The following is a 20,488-nucleotide window of genomic DNA, read 5'->3' as shown; positions in this document are numbered from 1 at the left end:
TTTAAACTAGTAAAAAAAAAAAAAAAAAAAAAAAAAAAAAAAAAAATATATATATATATATATATATATATATATATATATATATATATAAAGTATATATATATATGTATATATATATCAAAGTATAAATAAATGAATAAAACAGAAAAAACATTATCAGTAATAATTAGAATGCATAGTTGAAGAAGTTAATGAAAGATCAAATTCAAATTCAAATAGTAAAATTGTACAATTATTAAAATTGTACAGAAATGGTATTAGTGTAATACTAATACACTAATACTGCAGAAGCTGTTAGAGTTACAAAAGAGTTTAAAGTTAAATGGCCACAGGCCTGAAAATAAACTCAAGACACATTATTTAATATTAGTTGTTAACAATGTACGTTTTATCTTGGGGGCGGAGCTTAATAATCTACAGTGTCACTTGTTTCTTTATCTGAACAAACCTGGATCTGGAGTGTAGGTGAATGGCTGAACATCATGGGACCTGCCAGCGTTTGTCACCACGTAGATCCCCACACAAACAGGAGAGGAGATGGCCAGGTTCTGATATGGGGGAACCTTCACAATCAGGTGATTCTGGGGTGTTAAAGGTATAAAATTAAAAATGAGTCAACTGAGTCTCAAAGCACAGCAAGTCACAGAAAGTACAGTAAACTTAATCTGTACAAGAAATGAATCTGAAAGTAGCTTCAAGCCAAAACAGTCAGCCAATGAGAAGCAAAAAAGAAACAAAATTAACCTTTCTCTATTCTGCGGCTGCATTCTTGAAATGTATCTTGAACTTTGTTTGCTTGCTCTGTATTCAGTTACAAAGGCACTTCAAACGCACAGCTTTGTAGTTTCAAAATGTGCATAAGTGTAAAAAGGAGAAATGTTACAGATTTGTCAGTTCCTGCATTACTGATCCTTTCGTTTTCAGGGGCAAAGGTTTAATCCTGGTTAAGACACACTCAGCAGAGAGTCTGAGACTGAGAGTAATTAGGTCAGAACACAATGCAACTACTGACACCTTTGAACCAAAAGCCATTTAAGATGATTATATCTGAAAGGCCCAAACACGTTGGAGCTGAAGCTTGTCTATCCAATCTTTTCACTTGCAATTACCTTTAATTGTTCAGAAAAATGACAGAACAAAAAGAAGAACTTTTCACCTGGTGGAACAGCTCCATGTCAATTTCTGCCTCTGACTTCCACGACTTCTCATCTGGAACAGAGATAATTTGTTTTCACTGAGTGCTACGTATCAAAACTGAATTAAGCCTGACAAAAAAAAAACAAAACAAAAAAACACAAGTCTAAGAAGTTGTTTTCTTTTTCTCACCTGAAATATTTTCTTGAAATATGACTTTAGTGTCTTTCAGAAAGTTTTTGCCAATGATAAAAACTTCCTCTCCGCCCCTTACTGAACCGGTATGCAGTGACTTCTTCAGTATCTCTGGCAGCCCTGCAGGCTGGGCTGTAAACAGGGAGAATGCAGACAACACTGATGAGATTAATTGATTTTTTTTGTTTTGTTTTTCTAATAAAACCCTCTCACCTCCAACACGGCAAAAAGAAGACTGTGGGGGAGGGTTTGCCAATAAATCTTATTTATCTAAGCTGATTTTCGCCTCTTCAAAAGGGAGATCTGTGTCATTTCTGATTAATTATTGCCAGATTTTTATTTGGAAAAGAAGCAGAAATATGTAACCCCAGGTTCTGTGCTAGTTACAAACTATTAAGCCATAACTTCAACAACAAGGGGATTTGAACCTTAGACTCTTGGGGTTCCAGTCAAATGCAAAGGTGCTCACAGACAGTCTACGGTTCTTTTTTATTATTATTTAGACATAAATGTCTGAAAGTAGCGGTATATGAAATGTCTATCTATCCAGGAAGTTGTGCATCCATACACTTGACACTATTTATCATCCCATTAATTCAACAAAGTATGTTATGCAACAAGAAGAGCATAACTGCCATCCCCCCTCTACAAAGCTAATCCACAGTGCAACCAGACCCACCAAACTATTTCATCTGCCGTCACATTAAAAAGGAAAAAGAGAAACAAACTTTTGAATAAGCTCAGTAATCAGTAATAGATTTTATGCTTTTAATAATCTTGTGAATTCTTAGATCTTATAACTTGCGAATATGTTCTTATTTACTCAGAAGAATAAAAAAAAAAGGCATCCGTAGTTAGGCAAAAAAGAGAAAATAAAGATGTAACGTAAAGTTGCTCGTTTCCATCTTTATTTTCTCTTTTTTGCCTAAAGTGATGATTCATTGCTGGCAGAACCACCTTCCCACACATCTCACACACGCATGTACATGAACATGCAATCATAAATGAGAGGAAATTTCTTTTTTGTGTTTTGTGGAAAGACATTTCCCGAGTTTGCACGCAAGCTCTGCCATAAACAACAGACTTCCAGACTTCTATTGTTTAGTCATGTACCTCTTTTTCTCCCCTGCTACCCTCAAAGCAGTTGTCTCAAATCCACACGTGAGCCTATCCGTCTTTCCTGTTTGTGAAAACGGACCACACCCTCACTTTGCAGGCATCTATTAAGCAACTCAGTCTAATGGGATAGTCATGCACCGTCTCTGAGTGCTAACATCAAAAAGAGAACAGCCTACTGACCTCTGGTTATATTAAAATGGACAAACAAGGCCCAAAAAGGCTCAATGATAATTATTAACCAAGTAGGTTTTAGGTCAACCTATCCTTTTTCTCCAATTCAACTAATTTGACTCTTTCATGGCTCGACTGATTTGTTTGTAATGTACCCAACTCATAGTACGCCTGTAATTTACACATTTTTCTAATGAGCCATTACCCCATTTCCAACTTGTAAATGAAAAGTATTTTAACAAAGGCAAACAGGAAGACCAACTTACTGCAGAGAATTGGAGATGAGGGCGTCTGCAGAGTGAGCACTGATCCGTCTGAGCGTGGGATGTTGACCCGAAACACCAAGCGAGCGCGTGTGCTCTTCTTCTTCGACCCCGCCACGCCGATACGGGCCTCGACATCAGCATTGCGGAGCTTTAAAATCCCAACACAGTCGACCCTAAACACAGACGATATCTAAATTTAGGTTTGGTTGGATTTGCTTCGACTTCCAATCGCAATAATAGATCTTTGCAAGATTTAATTCATCAGCATGTCGCTACAGTGCCTTATCCCTTCCCTAAAGGAATGAATGAGGTATTCATGTACCTTACAGCTCACATACCAGTTATACAATAGATTTATTGAGTTATCCCAAAGGTACAGCTGAACACATAAAAACATTTGCTTCAAATAGGAATCTTTCCGGTGTAATAAAACAAGGAAAAAAAAAAAAAAAAAAAATAATAAAAAAAAAAAATAAACAGATTTTAGAACAATAGTTAGAAAACAAATGCATTGCTTATTAATAGCTAATTTGCTACATACGCCAGTGTCATGTTGGTGCTTGGGTCAACGGTCACTTCAATCACAGTCGTGCCGTCAATATCAACCTCTTTGCATGCAGTGGTGTTGCGACCAGTAACTCTGCAAGCTTGGTAAAATCCATGCGGCTTTACGCGCCCGGCGTCGTTCCCGACAAACACCTGAAGAACCACAGGCTCACTCACACCCTCCAGCTGTGAATGACAAATAAATGTATTTGATTAGATTGTGTATCCTGGGTAAAAAAAAAAAAAAACACAAAACAAACAAAAACAATAACAACATATATTTTCTCCAGTCTTTCAGCAAGATTGGATGATAGGGCCACTTAACGTCAGTTTTCAGGTGCTACTACAGACTCTGTTTTGCATTTAGGTCTTGATACTGACATTTAACACACAATCTCTATCCCTTGTCAAATAGTTAGGGTTGTTGACGTCTCGGTTTTGTGTCTCATATAAAATCTTCATAAAATACAATAAACTTTACAGTTTTAACATGACAAAACAAAGGACAGACCAAGGGTGAATGAACACTTCTGCAAGGCAAAGTAAGAGACCCTAAAGTTACCTGCTCTTGTAAAGAAGCTTCATGTATGTCAGGCTATAAAAAGCCTGTTTCTTTCCTTTATCTTCTGCTTGTAATTGTCTATTTTTAAACCGGATTAACCTTTTACAGAACAATAAAGAACCAACCAGACTGATTCAGCTTCCAGATCTGTTGAGGGGATGGTGTGAATACTAAGGTGACAAATTAAAGTGACTAAGGCCAAGAACATTACCTAGTCCTACCTCTTTTCGGGCTCCTGATAGACTATATTAAAAAGCTTTACTTTCCGTCTAACTTAAAAAAAGGTTTTATTTTGATTACCTTGGGTTTGCAACAGCTTGGTTTACACCTGGATTTGACGGATGTGTTCAAGTGAGTCATCAGGCTGGATACATGATCAGATTTCATCCTTTTAGATTAAACGGCAGAAAGTGTTCTCTCCACCAGGATAACTGTCTCTAAAATTTTGCAGATGTTTTTCACCTCAAAGCTGATGAAATTAACTTGAATCTGCTGCAGCTGTCATGCCAGGCCACTATGTGGCGCTGTGATCTTAGCATGTTGTTGAAACGTACATACGCTTTTGACCCTTACGTCCACCTCACTAGCTTCCACCTCATCCAGAAAAGAGTAACTAACTCTGATTATCCAAGTGCTCATGTAACAATAAATATTCTTTATGAGACGTTGCACAATGCTATCCACTATATTCCCACCGTACCTCCACAGTGGGTGTGGAAGTTGCCACTCCTACTGTGGTCTCAAAGTTTCACTCTGGCTGCATAAAGTGCCGGTGTTCGAGACTTAGGTCACTGGAGGCGTGTAAACAAATGACTAGATTGCAAAAAAAAGACGTTATGGTTTCACTAAAGAGTGACTCTATGTGAAGCAGTTTTACTGTGACTTATTAATCGCAGAATGCCGAGAACACGAAGAAACACTGTCACGGTGATCTTAAATGCAAATGTGTGTAATGACGCCTATTTACGACACTGAACAAATCTAATTTAACTGATACATGATCAAGCCTGTTGCGGCACAAACTACACTACAAATATTATTACAGACACAGCGATATCATTGCTATAGCTACCTTTACAGTGGGAAAGCCTTGCTGAGTGCGGTCCTTCACAGAACCTCTGCTTCCTTCGGTCAGGTAGCGGGCCCGATGCTGAGTCTCTGGCTGGACGAGGATTTTAAGCTCCTTTCCCTCGCACTTCGATGGGAACTGCAATGTAAGGGTCCCTCCTTTCTGATTAGTCGTCTGAGAGTCATCAGAGCTGCAACAGGATAACAGTTTGACAGGAACAGTTACTCTTTTACTCTAAAATTGTATTTCTTCTCTGCTGTAACCTACCAGGCATCTCCAATACCGGAGATGCCTGGTAGGTATATGTCAAGACATAAACCGACTCCTCTTAAAATCAAATATCTCTGTACATATAAAGACATACAGATATCAGTCAGTTGTTGTGGTCTCCCTCCCACAACAGTGGAAATGCTCTGAAGTTGCCATGGTGCTCTGAGCAATGCAGATTTAAGAGGCCCTCCATCAGCCAAGCATATTCTAACCTCAGCTCTTAAAATGTTCAGAGTTATCTGTTTATTTAATCTGCTCTGCTTATCCTAGGTCTTTGAGAGAGGCTCTGTGATTCACTGTGGCAGACCATTGTTTGTATTTCAGTGTCCTGCCCCTCCCTCCTTTCTGATCTAACCGCTCTCCTTCAGTCAAACTGCTATGGGAAATGAGGAGCCAGAGAAGTTTGTTACAGATTTCCATCTGTTGGTGAGTGTCAGTGTGTCATTTCCTGATTATACCTGTCGTCACAGTTCATTAGATAAAAAAAAAACCCTCATAAAGTCAGTTAAATAAAAGAAACACTTGGATTTGTTTGCAGAATAACATATGCTGAATAGCATGAGTCATTACTTCAGCATGTACCGTGTCACGCAAAAGTAGTCATAACTCTTAAACTTTTTCACATTTTGTCATGTTACGACATAGTTTAATGCATTCTGCCAAGATCTTCAGTGACAGACTGATGCATAATGGAGAATACCAAGGAAGTGGGGGAAATTCATTTTTTATATAAAATGTAAATCTGAAGAATGTAATGTGAACTTCTATCTAACCCTATTGAAAACCACCTTTCTCTACATATGTAGAGACATGCAAAGAGTGAAACCATGACCCATTCTTCCAAATCACTTCGACTGGATGGAGCATCTGTGACATCAATTTTTGACTTGTGGCGTGAATTGCAACTAGTTTATCTCTGGATTTATTCTCACAGTTGAGGTCGTTATGACCTAAACTGCTTTACCACAAAACTGAAGTCTTTCTCAGCTAGTTTTCTTTAAGTATTACACTGTACTGATCTCCATTAATCATCCCACCAACCAGGATCCCTTTTGATGTCTGTGTGCTCCATTTTGGGGCATGGATGGTGTGCTCAGGGTGTAGTTTTTCGCCAAACCTTTAATTCTGCCTGTACTAAAAAATGACTCTCATTTGACCAGAGCGCCTTCTTTTACATGTATACTGTGTAAAAGTTTCTGTCTTGTAATATGGCCTTGTAGGGCTTTCTTTCAACTCTGTCGTAAAAGATTTTTGGAGATCACAAATAATAAATGGACTGCCTACAAAATCCCCCAATTGAAAACTTGGAAAGGCATATGATTATGCACCTAATTTTTATTTATTTTTTTTTAACTCATCTAGTCTCAGGAGATCTAGAGGGGCAGCTGTGGATATTTTCATTACGACACAGGTCAAGTTGTGTGATTCCGAACTACCTACTGACCTTGCTTTAGTTGATGTCTTGCTCTCAGGGCCGAGCTGAGACAGAACAAAGTGTGGGGCTTTGGCGCTGTCTGCGTCGAAGACGTCCATGTTAGCTCCCACTGCGCGCACCGCCTTAGGTCCTGGTTTCTGTCGAGGTGTACGCTTGCGGGCCTTCCGTGGCACCTCTGTGTTGTCGTTGTAAGAAGAAGTACTCATGATGCTGAAGTTGGACATGGAATCCTCCATCCATATGCTGTTACTCTGCTCCGAGTCCAAGGGTGCCGGCGCATCCTGGCAGGACATGTGGCTGTCGTCGAACAGGTCTTGCGGCGGCGGGGAGATGTTGAGGATGGTGCGGCGCTTGGACGGAGTCAGCTGATGGTGTGGCTGGCCATCCTGAGAGGCTGCGCCACGTCCTCCGGCAGGCTCGCCGTTGCTGCTTTTTCCACTGCCACCCATGACTCCGACGATCTCTGGTACCACTCGGCTACTCCTGCCGTCCTCTGAGTCGACATTTCTGCTGTGAGCTCCGTTCTGGTCACTGGATGAAGTGCTGGAATGCATGGTGGTGCTGGAAGAGGTGGAAAAAGCACTGCGAGGCCCTTCCGTGGTCAGAGAAGAGGACAAGGCATCTATGGTGTAAATAATTAGACAGTAAATACAGGCTGAACTAAGGTAGGGTACCAGTTCCATTTAAGCAGTAAAATTTATATTTTTTAAATTTTTTTTTTTTTTTTTTTTTTTTTTGCTTTTTCAATAAAACACTCCCCCTTCTCACTATGTGCAGTATGTGTAAATTTTGTTGAGAGCGCTATGTGATGCTCAGAAGAAGCAAATGAAACAAGAGAAGTATGCACCTTAATTGTGTTTTCATCAAGCTTAACAAGCAAAAAATCGAATGCCTCAATGTATTTATTATCATTTTTAGCATTTTGTTCTGGCTCAAACAATATGTGGCATATTACTTATTGGGACTTCTTTTATGGCTTCTTTTATTTCTCTCTCTTTTTTTGTTTTTGTTTTTTTTGTTTGGTGAAGCCACAGAGACAAAACAAAACAAGCTTCTGACCTATGAAGCAGAGAACTGCAGACCATTTTATATGCAGACACTCCCTGCTTCAGAGGGAACTTCCTGGAATATAAAAGTGAGACAGCAAATGAGCAATAAAAGCTGAACATTAAAGATTGATTCAAATGAAAAGCAAAAAAATAAAATAAAATAAAAAAATCACAGTATGATGCAACACTATTCCCCCCGCCCCACTGGGACCCAAAACAAAGTTGATCCAACATGCTGACAAAGGCTGCAATTTTAGATAATGACTGGAGCGCAGAGGGGTTAAGCTGCTGCTGAAAATCTGGATTTTCTGGTGTTTCACAAGTTTGCATAACACAAAATTGGCGAGGGGGAAAAAAAAGTCCAAACATAAGGAGGTAGTGTCAGTCTGAGCAAGTTTGAAAGCTATTAATAATGTACAAATGAAACCTTAAGACGTGTAACAAATACTAAGAGAGTCATGAAATAACTGCTGTACATAGAAAAATGGGAGCAAATAATATACTTAGCAAAATATATGCTTGCTTCGTCTTCATGCACTGCCAGCAGAAAGAGGTAAAGGAAAGGTGGGATTTATAGCATGCCAGAAGTTTTAATGACAAAAACAAACATTTGATGACAAAAGGTCTTCAAATTCTGTGGTTGCAATTTATTGTTTACAATTTTTCTCAGAGTATTTTTACCCATGGCCAGACAAGCTCTAACTTTCCAGAGAACATCAAGACACCACAGGATAAGAAAAAAAAAATCTCAAACTCAAAATGTCAACAGATTGCATGATTTTCTGATTTTGGTCAATTTTGACTCATGCTTTGAAGTTGACTGTTCTCAGTTCTGTTAATCCTCGCATATCCATCAACCTGAGAACGCACAGAAACAAGGTCTCTCTCCTTTCTCCACCCACCGAGACCACAAACATGATTATGATTATTTAATTAAATTGGAGCCTTTTGTTGTCGTGTGGAGCAGTGGAAAAGGCTAATTAACCACAGAGTCTTGTTTCTGGACGTCTATATTTACCAGCTAATGAGATTTACTTCTGTGAGACAACAGCTCCATTTCCGCCAAAGACACTTTAGCAAAAACCTGTAGGCAAAAGCATCTTTCCCAGCTTCTCTAACTTTATCATAACATTCAGTCACGCCCCTAATTTTATCTTTGACGCATTAATATTAAAGTTGATAATTATGGTCCATGTGCTGAACATGCTGTACATTAGATCTGTTGGTGCAGCAGGATACGGCAACAAAATGATATCCCAACAAGCAGGTACAGGCAAGCAAGCATGTTCAGCTGACCCAATTCCAGAAACATTAGCTTCCTTCTCCAGCCTTGTTTTTTTTTTTTGCTCACATGTGAAAAATCAAAGAGCAGCAGGCTGAGCTGTTTGACAGGTTTTCTTCATGCATGCAGGTGTTTGTGTTCGCCTACAGGTACAGACTGCTACATGAGTAGTGTTTTTATTTTTTTTATTTTTTATTTTTTGGGAGGTGGGGCAAGATCAGTCCTGCTTGGAGAGGAGAAATAAGGAAAGGAGAAGCAGGATCCTACCTGATGCTAGAGGAGCTGAAGGGAGAGGGCCTGCCTCTCCGTCGCTCTTTTGACTCATGACTTCTGGACTCTGCTGAGTGGAGGGAGGCAACTTCAGCTCACTGGCAAGAAGGTCATACACTGACTCTGTTGTGAAAGTAGGGGGACCAATAAAAGGAATAAAAAGGTGACTTACTAACAGGACTTTTTTTGTGTTGGTCAGTGAAGGATAGAGATCCCAGTGAGTCAGCCTGGAGGCTAACAGAAAACATGAAGACGACACGAGACATCAGGGTTGTGAATTTAATCTTTTTAAGCTGAGGTTATCAGAAACAATGATACAACAACAATGATGCAATTGTGCATCCGCTCAAATATGCAATTGCAGGAGCATACTCATGACCTGGTTGGCAACGCATCTGATAAAACAACAAGGAAATAGTGGCCATAATGGCTGTCATGCCGCGTCAGATGTCAAACACCTTTGCATCATTTTCAGACTCTGCAGAACTATGCATGCATGCACAACAAGTCGATCATTTACAAAGCATTAAGTAGAACGTTATGTAGGTTGAAAAGAAAGAAAATAGAAAAACTGCATTTATATATATATATATATATATAAAACGAATAATTTTCCAAAAAAGGGCCTCAAAGCTAATAGAGAAGAACTAGAAATATTATCTCGTTTTAAAACCACTCCTGTTGCATGTCGAAGCATGACATCTACATTACCAACACTACAGTCATTCTTCATGCATGTCAAAGCCTGATATCTGCATTGCCTCCACAGCAACAAACCACCAACGGTGAATGCTAAAGATGGGTGTGTCATAGACCTGCAGACTGACACTGCCTTGGGGTGCGAGGCCTCAGAGACGACAGGAGGGCTAAAAAGGGGCTGGTCAGCTCCTTTTTCTTCTGACTACACATACACACCCTGGGATTTGTCTTTTTTTCTTTCAGTTTCAAACTTGTAGATTTTAAGTGACGTCACTTAAGGCACTTAAGGGGAATACATATTGCCCCAGTGGCTCTGTACATTGTAATATTTATGCAAATTTCTAATGATTGCATTTAATATAAGAAACCGATGTGTTTATCAATCTTGTTAATAATTACCAAAAATAATTATTTTCTCTACTATTTTGTTTCATGTTACTATAATTACATGACAATCACATGATAACACTGTTACAAGTAGCGATGCTAACAGTGCTAAGCTTCAATGTAAACCCTTTAAAATCATATTTTCTTGGTTTTGTTTAGCTAAAACAGGAAACTGGCACTTAATTGTGATATTTGCTGCTGGATACAGAGTTAGCAGCAGTGTTTTATACTTTTAACGTACGTCCAAAAGAGATCATTCTGTTTTTTTTTTGTTTTTTTAATGTATCATTACCAATCTCTAATTAAAATGTTTAAAAGTTGCAAGGTGCATACCGTAGGTACCTAGCCCCTCATCCTACATATGTGAATGTCTTGTTACAACACTGGTAATTCCTTGTCTGAAATGATGTGGAATAAAACAAGCCATGAAGAGGTCAGATCGAAAGTTGTGACATATCAAACAAAAAGAAGATCTCATTACAAAACAGACAACGGGGCCACACAAAACCATTTCTCTCCCTCCTCTGTTTCTGCCTCGGGGTTATGAGGAAGAGAAGCGGGGGGGATGCTTAGGTCAACAGCATGACAACACTTTTACTAGCAGACTGATTCATTATCGAAATATTATGGTATGAACTTAGAGCAGCCATTACAGTCGCCTGACTCTCGTCTTTGCCAACTGCCAGCTTTAATTACTTGCAGCTGAGTCCCAGGGTTTGGTGCGTATATCAGATACTTGACCCTCCCATTGTTACCGCTCGCTGTGTACAATAGACAAACCTGGAACCTACTGAAACCTACCCACGCCTCTGGTCGCTAAAAAACTTGCTTTTACAGGAGCAGGGAGACCTCGTTCGTTCCCATAAACGGAGCTTAAACTGGACCCATTCTGGACCACGCTTACACAGAGGATTTCAGTGTGCTGGTTGTTTGTACTGTTCTCAAAACAAATATCTTGCATATGCATGCACAGCACACACACACACACACAAAAAAACAAACAAGAAAACACCCCGTCACGCCCACAAAAGCTCTCTCAACCTCTGAATTCACAGTTTAAATTGTAGTCGTCTTGTGGCTCTCTGAGAGACTGCACATGCAGCAACATGTGCTCAGAGTTGAAAAAGCCCTTCCAGTAAACAGATTGCCGACCGCACAGACAGAAAATATGCACTCTCTTCTCAGGAGCAGTGGTCTCGAATCACTGGCTGGACTGTTCAAAGTGTTTCCACAGCTCCTATGACGCTTTTGGAGGCAGAAAAAACAGAAACTCTCATTTTGCAGAGCGTGTTTGTGTCTTCCTGAGCAGACAGAGCGCAAGTCTTTATTTATATGTGACAGACACAGTCCCTTTCACAGAGGAGCAAATATAAAAAAAAGAAAGAAAGAAAACGATAGTCAGAAAGCTGGAAGTCAACGATATTAACTCAAACACACCACCACTCGCTGTTTTGATTTTAGTCTCATACTAGTTGCGTTTTGAAGTCTGACCACAGAAAAACAACTTTAAGTTTCCTTCCGTCAGTGAAAATCATCACGACACATTACTAAACCAGATAGCATGTGTATGATCTGGCCTGCTAATACCATTAAGATGACCTGATTTAAATAGCTTACCTGAACTAATTAAGATTCCTTCCAATCATACTTTAAAGACAAATCACGACTGGTTTCAATCCAGACTCCATGGCAGAAATTCTGCTTCATGGGATTTAGGTTTACTATTTATACCCTCACCGTCTCCTCTGATGTTTACGTTGTAAGCCTTAGAGGCTAAAGGTGAAAATAAGAAGGCACTCACCATGTGAATGGCAGGACTTAAAACTCCCCATTCATTTTCCCCCTCACATTCCAGCTGCTTGCTCTTACTAGCCCTGGCACCTGGGGCGTGGCACCCTTATTTTTTTGGCTGAGTGAGTGATTTAACTCTTTTCTGTGCACCCCTCTTCTACTCCACCCACCTCTCTCCTTGTCCTGTTTATTGTGCAGCAGACCCTTTTCTGCTCTGCATCTCGCTCAACAGGTTAGTGGCATTGTCATGTGGAATCCTGTCAGGCAGAAACAAAACAGTAGTATAACCCCGCCACAGAAAGCCTCCGTGGGCTGCACTGTTACACAAGGTGGACTGTCTGAACTTAGCAGAAACACCGCTTAAGAGGACGCGATTAGGAGGGCAAGCTTTAAGCTCACCTAGTCGGTGCATTCGGAGATTATTCCGAGCTCTGAGGGGAAAAAGCAAGCAGAGGGGGGCTGGCACCTGCAGCAAGCCATGTACAACAACCATGAAATGTTTACAGCCAAGCCTACACAAGGGCTGCCTGGGACTCCATAGTAACGCAGATCATGGGGACATGTCTTTTGAGCCTCTGTGTCTCTTGCGAGTTAACACAACAAAACTGAATAGAGATAAAACAGCACCAGCCATGCTTGAATAATGATCTGGGCATTAAAAACGTGGCGTAGACTTATGCAGTCTCAATTATTTCTATAAAACTTGGCCAACAAATTTTAAAGTTAAAATTAGAAGCTTACATGGAATTCTTGTTTAGTTAACACGTGCATAAAGTAAAAGCTTTTAGAAACTTTTTTCTTTGATTTATGGCATCTCAGGTCCTACATGAATAAATTATTAAGGCATAAAATTAGTTTTAATCCAATTATATTTGATGAACAGCTTAAAATAAGCCTGTTTGCAATGAGGCGATTCGTCAAAATAGCCTTCAACAAAAAGAAGTTGGGCTTGATTTTTCCGTGTGTCATTTTGTGATTTAAGTTTTATTTAAAGGGTATTTTTTAAACAGCATTTCAAATGTGTTAATAGGTTAAAAATAATCTATAATAACCCACCTGTTTAGAGTTGCCTTTGATTAGTAGCTAGTGGAACATTGATCAATGTACATTTGCTTGATGATTTTGATGATGGCATTTGACAAAATCTATGCTTATTGCTTGTTTCATAATTGGTTACTTTATTATGATTTTATGGTGCAAAGCACTTTGAACTGCCTTGTTGCTGAACTGTCCTGTACACATAAACTGGACATTTCAAGCCTTTCAATTTCAGATAACATGCTTTTAGATTTTAAAGTTGCGGTAAAGGTTCTATGGAACACGACAAATACGCACAGCAAAAGAATTACACATCTCCTTCGTCAGGTGTGCTGTCACAAATTCAAATCAAATGCTAGAGCCATAATATGAATGAATATTGAATATGAATATGAATAATTAGAACAACTGACAAAAATGCCAAGACTGTGACTGTTGGCTAACAAAGATGCTGAGGTAGCATATTTTCCCAGAAGCGGCAGTTGACAGTCTCAGTGATCTGACTACATTTATAACATCAGTGAAAGTAAGCTTTGCAACAGGATACAGTGATATAGAAAGTATGGGTAAAAAAAAACAAACCCTAAGCTGAGTAAACATACTGAATGTTGGGATAAATTACCTTAACAAACTTGACAGCCCTTGCAAGTGATGTTTATGTAAAGATGGCTGCAGATGTTTGTGTGTGAAAGCCAAGACATGTAGTGGTTGAAGACTGAAAACAAACCAGGAGCATGAGAAAAGAAATGTGCACAGATAAAAGCCAGCAATAGGAGTCTTTTGTCATAATAAGTGATGCATTTTCTGGTTGCAATGCTACTGATGCAACACCGACAATAACTGACCAAATCAGACAGATATTCTCAAGAATGTTGCATGACTAGGCTTACGTCAGTTACTTTACATCCTCCTGCACAACAGCCACGAAAAAAGTCACATCATTGCATCAAAGTGGTTATTGCTTGCAGAAAGCATTGTAATGCTGTTGACAAAATGTTTTTGCTAATAAACTTAACCGGAACAGTTGCACTATAACCAGAGAGCCACAGCTGACTCATAACGCTGCTGCTGGCATTCTCACTACCAGGATGATAGAGCACATTACCCCAGTTCTAAAGTCCTTACACTGGCTCAGAGAATAGACTTTAAAATATTGTTGTTAATTTATAAATGACTGACTGGCTTAGCACCAAAATACATTAAATATCTGCTGCTCTATCAACCTTCCAGATCACACAGGTCCTCTGGTTATGAGAATGCAGAACAGACCAGAACCAAACATGGAGAAGCAGCATTCAGCTTCTATGCAGCACAAATCTGGAACAAACTTCCAGAAAATTGCAAAACATCTGAAACACTGAGTTCCTCTAAATCAACTAAAACCCACCTGTTTAGAGTTGCTTTTGAAGCAAAAAAATGGAAAAATGGCCGGACAATACAATGTCAAAATGAAATGCTTGTCAATGGTTTCTCAGTTGTCGACTGTATTTTGTTTTTATGAATTTTATTTTTGTATTTTTATGATGTAAAGCTCTTTGAACTGCTTTGTTGATGAAATATGCTACACAAGTAAGTTTCATTAATTGATTGATTGATACGGAGGCCACAATATGTCTGCAGTCATGTTGACGTAATTAGTAGTTGCAGAAGCACATGTATTTGATTGCAACTGGTTTAAAGTAAAAGCAATGACCTTGAAAAAACTAAAATTGAGGATATTTGTTGATGAATGTTGTTTAAATGAGTGTGGGCATGACTGCTTTTAACTTATGGAAGACCTTTGAACATTAGACACAGCTCTTTTCAGAAATAAACTTCTCTGCAAACTAAGAGACTTAGAACAAACTTTACTTTAAGCAGAATAAAGGTTTGACAGTTATTTTCAGGCGATAATGAACACACTTACCACGTGCATCAAACTAAAGGCCCCTGGGCCAAATCTGGTCCATCATAGCAATTTGTGTGGCCCTGAAGATGCTAGATGGCCACAAAGAACATTAAGATAACAGCTATGTGATTAAATACTATTTTAACAGTAAAATCAAATGGGTTTTTATTTATATAGGGGCAAATAACAATTTTGTGATAAAAAAAAAATTATTTATTTTTCAGAAGTACACTTTAAATGGAGATGAAGCTATAATATTTTAACGGTTTGTTTGAACATCCATGACCTTGATGCGACTCAAAATGGAAATAGGTTACACACCTCTAACATAAACATACACATTTTTTTTAAAGACATGTTATTGATAGTAGCCAATGCATGCTTCCGATGATACTTTACACTTAAGAAAACAGACCACAGGATAATGTCCCAACCATCAAAATTTAGAGTATGCGGAGATAAGCCTGCACACCCATTTCTATTTTTAAAAATCCAGACAGTGCTGGAAAATCCAGAAGAGAGGAAGTCCAGGTGTGAGTTTGCATGTGTAGCAGACACAAGCATGAAGCTGCAGCCTAGTAGTCTATTACTTCTAACTTATTCTCTTAAATAACCGAACAGATGTGTTTAATTTTTATGTGTGATGACTTTGTCATATTACATGCTTCAATCGGTTTAGGATTTTAATGTATTATTTTAAAGTAAAATTAATTTTTTACTCAATATTTGTATAATTTCAATACAATGTTCTCATTACGTAAAGCACTTTGAACTAACTGCCTTGTTGCTGAAATGTGCTGCACAAATAAACTTGACTTAAATTTTTCTTTTGACGGCTAAAGTGGGAAATAAGAAAAACAGAGCAGTTTTATACAGAATTTGCACAAAGTACAGCTTATTTGACCCAACAGGACCAAAGCAAAGACCATCAGAACAACAACCGTCTGAAACCATCCATTGCTCTTTTTCACACTCCCAGTTGTTTCAGTTAAGAAAACAAATAAGGCTAGCTACCTATTCATTCTGTTGAACTTGTAGAAAAATACTGAAAACATATCAAATATTTTATAGGTAAGCAAGTGTTTATCAAGAACTAAAGCATTATAAGGGCTTTAGTACAAAAAGAGAACCCTATCAGTCATCATAATTAATTGGAATGCAGTAAGTGACTGACAATTTCTAAAGAAATATTCTTGAAGCTGTAACTTCGACACTTTTACAGCTTAATAACAAAGTCTTCCAGCCGCCATTTGAAAAGGTTGAGGTCAGTGAGGCTTTGGAACGGGCAAACTCGTTTGTGCTTAAAGTTTGGCATGTAGCTGTTTCAGGGAAGCTAATCCTGAGGCGACAATGAACAACCGCCAGGCATCAGTTTACATGACTTGCTTTCAACAAACACCCAGCACTATCGCAGACTTCACACCGAACTACAAATGAGAGCCAAACACTGAAACTGTAGCCCCATTCTGCACACAAGTAAGGCTATTTGCTGAAGTTGTTCTCTATACAACTGGGTAGCTGGGTCAGTGGTATTCCGAACTGTTTGGTGGAGACTAATTTGAGGTAAAAGTTAAATTACAGAGGAGCACGACACTTTGTAACCCATCTCTTAGAAGTGAAATCAAAAGATAAAGCAGTTGTGTCCAAGCCAGCAAAAAGAATTCAAAGTATTTACAGCACCCAAGCAGGCTCCCACACATAGATTTACCAAAACTTGCCATGTTTACCCTCAAATTCTAGAGTGTATCATAGATCTACACAACACTTTAAATAAAACCAGACCAATGTGGTTTAGTCTAAATCAGACAACATCACATAATCATTTTACAGTCCACTGGAATTGGTGTGCCAATACAGGCATTTCTGCCAGACTCACAGGAAACCCATGCTGAAGCAACAGGAAAGGTCTTTAGCAACACTGAACGCAAACATTCACTGGTCGTGTAACATCACCCAGCTATTAGGTTAACCACATCAGCGACTCATTTGAAAATCAATCCCGTTTTCATGAGCTGGCATTACATGACGCACTTTCAATTAGTCTAATTTCTTTGTTGGATGGAAAACTTTTATTATATTGTTTTGCTACCTTAACAATTCCTTAATGTGCAACATTAAACTGGTTTTCATTTCATTTTACAAACATTTTTCTTCTTGTTAGTTCTTTTCCATTTCTAACAATTATGTTTTGTGCACCAATAAGAAAGTTCATGACCAGCAAGGCTCTGTTTCGTTCTATTATAACATTTGTGTTGACTAAAGACAGCCAAATACGTACCTGTCAAACTACATATTTTCACTTTTTGGAAACGGTTCCTAATCTCAGCATGACAGGAACATTAGTAATAGTTTTAAACATGTACAGTAAATACGAGGGCGAGCCCTAATGTAAACAACAAACACAGGCGTAAAGTTAATAAGACTCTCCTCCCAACAGCCAATGCTGAGTTTAATAATTAGCATGTTATAGTTTGTTTCTTAAGCTTGAGGCTTAACATGTCAACCTAATTAACTAGCTTCCTCCGCAGTATAGAATTTTAACGGTGTCAACATTAATCACTGGCAATGCAAAAAGTCCACGATGAAGAATTGAATCCATGAAGATGTCAGTTTGATCCATACCACTAGAAAACATTGTTGCAGAATGAGCACAAAGTGCAGAAGCCTCCAGGTCAATATGCGCTACCACACCTACACAAACAACAAGGACCACCACAGATTGTCCAATTATTGACCCTGCCAAGAACTAGGCCAATCAAAACAGGCCCGACTCCAAAAGGTACAGGACTCCAGAGCACCTGCTGTCGTCTCACTGTGCCAGCAGGACACACACAAGTTTCCATGTTCACACTCTCAAAGGCAAGAGTAATTTTGGAATCATGGCAATGACCTACACAAATGTAATCCAGGTGGTAAATACTTTCAGACTCCTGCCAAAGTTCTTTTGAAGAGGACAGCAGCACACGGTGAACAGCCCACTTACAAATTCAATGAAGATTTGGAAACAGCTTGTGGTGTTGTAGTAATCCTCTTCTGGAAAGATCCATGGACTGATCCCAAAAGGAAAAGTTGTTGAGTTTATTGATAAGAAGATAAGAATAAACTGAAACCGACTGAAAGAGGGTCACCTGGCACCGGATCAACACACCCACCGGGAAGGTGTGTTGGAGTCTCCAGGCAATCAGAAGTTCACAATAGACCAATTGTGAATAAGAAAGCAGAACCAGAAACCTAATGCCACTTTTTTTTGTAAACTGAGATGTCATTTCAAAACAGTCACGGCTTTAAATAAAAACAACCCGTAGGTCTGACCAAGCCTCACAAAACACACCTCATACTGTCTTACGTTTCCCTGCTTGTTTCCTGAGATATTGTTTTTTTAAAAAGTGGAGTTTTAAGTAGCTGTGGAAAATCGTTCTACAGACCTGATTGAGATTAATATTTAATTACCTGAAAGTGCAGTATTATTTAAAATGGACTTTTTTGAGCTTTACATCATGTTATGTTATTCCTTCATCAAAAAAAATTAAAAAATAAAAAATACTTGAAGTGTTGCCTTTATTCTTTCATGCATGTTTGAGAAATCCTTTAAGCTCCTGTGGCAACCATTTTGCCACGCCAGGGTGGACTAAGTGCTGCCTTCGAAGCACAACTCCTCCTCGGAGCTGCAGTTTCCAAGCTTCTACATTGCAGAGCAGCCCTCCCTCACAACTCCCCAACTGAGCTCCTTCAGACTAGCCAGAAGAAATTAGCAAACACCTGGCGGAACTGTGCATCTGAAGCTTATTATATGAGATCATATATGAGCTGGGAAAAACATTGGCAAAGGGTTAATAGAGGAGCGATGTTGTGATGACTTATGGAAAGTGGAGTTTCAGAAAGAGCAAGAGTTTTTAAAGAGACGGAGGTCAAATTACAAAGTCAAATTTCTTTTAAGTTATATTTGATTTATAGGCAATCTTTATAACAGCTGAAGGTAACATAGTTACCTAATTGTGCAAAAAAAAGAAAAGGGCACCATATGCCTGAAAAAAATACATAATACTGCTCCTTTAAGATGATTTACTGTTCAGTTTAATTAAGGATTTGGAAAGTCTGCTAATTTCTAAAAGAAAATCCCAGGGATCTGAGAAAGAAGATCCCAAAAAGCCTTTGCAAACTTTTGCTGGACCAAAACTAAATTGAGAAACATAAGATTTTATTTCTCCTTTCAAGTACTGTTCAATCCAGTTCACACAGACACCTTCACAAACTGCACGCTCACTGCTCTGAACAGGTCCTGCATGCTGGTTCATGATTTAAGTCAATATAAACAACTGGTAGTAGAGTCAAGCAGAAGCATGAAGAAGAAAAATCTGTGGAGTCACAGTATTGCTCATCCTCAGGCAAGCTGCAGCTTGTTGAGATGGAGACACACAATCATCATCGTTCCTGTTGGCGAAGTCTTCATACACTCATCAGGATCTTCCCACTTCCTCAACTATGAAACAAGAAGTAGTGGCTAGAGATGTAGCCACTCTGAGAAAAAAACACCGATACTATATATTATTATGGCTCAATGTTATGAGAGTAATTAGAAAAAAATGGATTTGATACCAACTTGACTTCCGTTTTACAGATTAACATTTTTCAGCTGAGTTCTTTTTAGTTTACTGTTTGTAGTCACTATTTGTGCTAAGGCAAGATTTGTGTGTGGGGGCATTAAAGCAAATGTAACCTTTGAATTTTACTCAAACTATTCCTGAGCAACTGGGGACAAGGTTAACGTGACTCTGATTATGTCAAGAGCTAAGATGACCTTCAATAGCTTCTCGTGTATTAAAACAAACAAACAAACAAAAAAAATTAAACAACAAGACTTGGAGAGCATGAAGAAAGTTCAAGGAAGAGATAACTATCCTCTGACAAAGACAACAAAAAGAAGTTTTGGGCAAGAAATGAAGCCAGATTCCTTCATTTACAATTTAATTTCACTCCTGAAAGCAGAGAATGTTTACAGTAAATATGTAGATTTGGCCCCGATTGCCAGTAGATTTGTCCTGAATTTGTGCAGGACTTTTCGTTGAGCCACCGGGGTTGACTGAATTCAGACAATGACAGGATACTGGGGAAATTCAGATGGACCAACACTGCAGTTTATTCCAGTCCTACCAGTCACCCGAGGAAGCAAAGGACGACTCAGAAAACAACAACACAGGACGCTGAGACATAGGTGCTGTGAAACTGCAAGATTAATTACTAATTTATCCCAAAGGTGGTGTGCATTTTTAAAAGTTTTTTAATTTTTTTTTTTTTTTTTTTTGTAAAAGCCTTTGAA

General features: G+C 38.8%; 1 protein-coding gene across 6 annotated transcripts in view; it reads right to left on the bottom strand.

Annotated features, from left to right (window-relative positions):
* The window catches only part of nfat5b (nuclear factor of activated T cells 5b), a 43,994-nt gene that overhangs the window by 11,746 nt on the left and 11,760 nt on the right, over positions 1-20,488 (bottom strand). For 2 of the 6 annotated variants that reach the window (XM_015033269.1, XM_015033270.1), the window contains exons 2-9: positions 9,366-9,491; positions 6,777-7,389; positions 5,066-5,252; positions 3,427-3,617; positions 2,886-3,058; positions 1,327-1,461; positions 1,157-1,209; positions 449-581 (exon numbers count right to left, since the gene is read on the bottom strand). In XM_015033269.1, coding sequence (XP_014888755.1) covers positions 449-581; positions 1,157-1,209; positions 1,327-1,461; positions 2,886-3,058; positions 3,427-3,617; positions 5,066-5,252; positions 6,777-7,389; positions 9,366-9,491 — 1,611 coding nt within the window. Of the gene's footprint in view, positions 1-448; positions 582-1,156; positions 1,210-1,326; positions 1,462-2,885; positions 3,059-3,426; positions 3,618-5,065; positions 5,253-6,776; positions 7,890-9,365; positions 12,235-12,255; positions 13,014-20,488 lie in introns of those variants that run through there. The other 4 variants (XM_015033271.1, XM_015033274.1, XM_015033273.1 and 1 more) reach the window with 4 other exon arrangements.

This window comes from Poecilia latipinna, unplaced genomic scaffold, assembly GCF_001443285.1.
Source record: "Poecilia latipinna isolate Pla-1442-1.1 unplaced genomic scaffold, P_latipinna-1.0 Scaffold262, whole genome shotgun sequence".
In the NCBI taxonomy this organism is placed as follows: Eukaryota; Metazoa; Chordata; class Actinopteri; order Cyprinodontiformes; family Poeciliidae; genus Poecilia; species Poecilia latipinna.
This window is presented reverse-complemented; position numbering and strand designations above follow the sequence as displayed.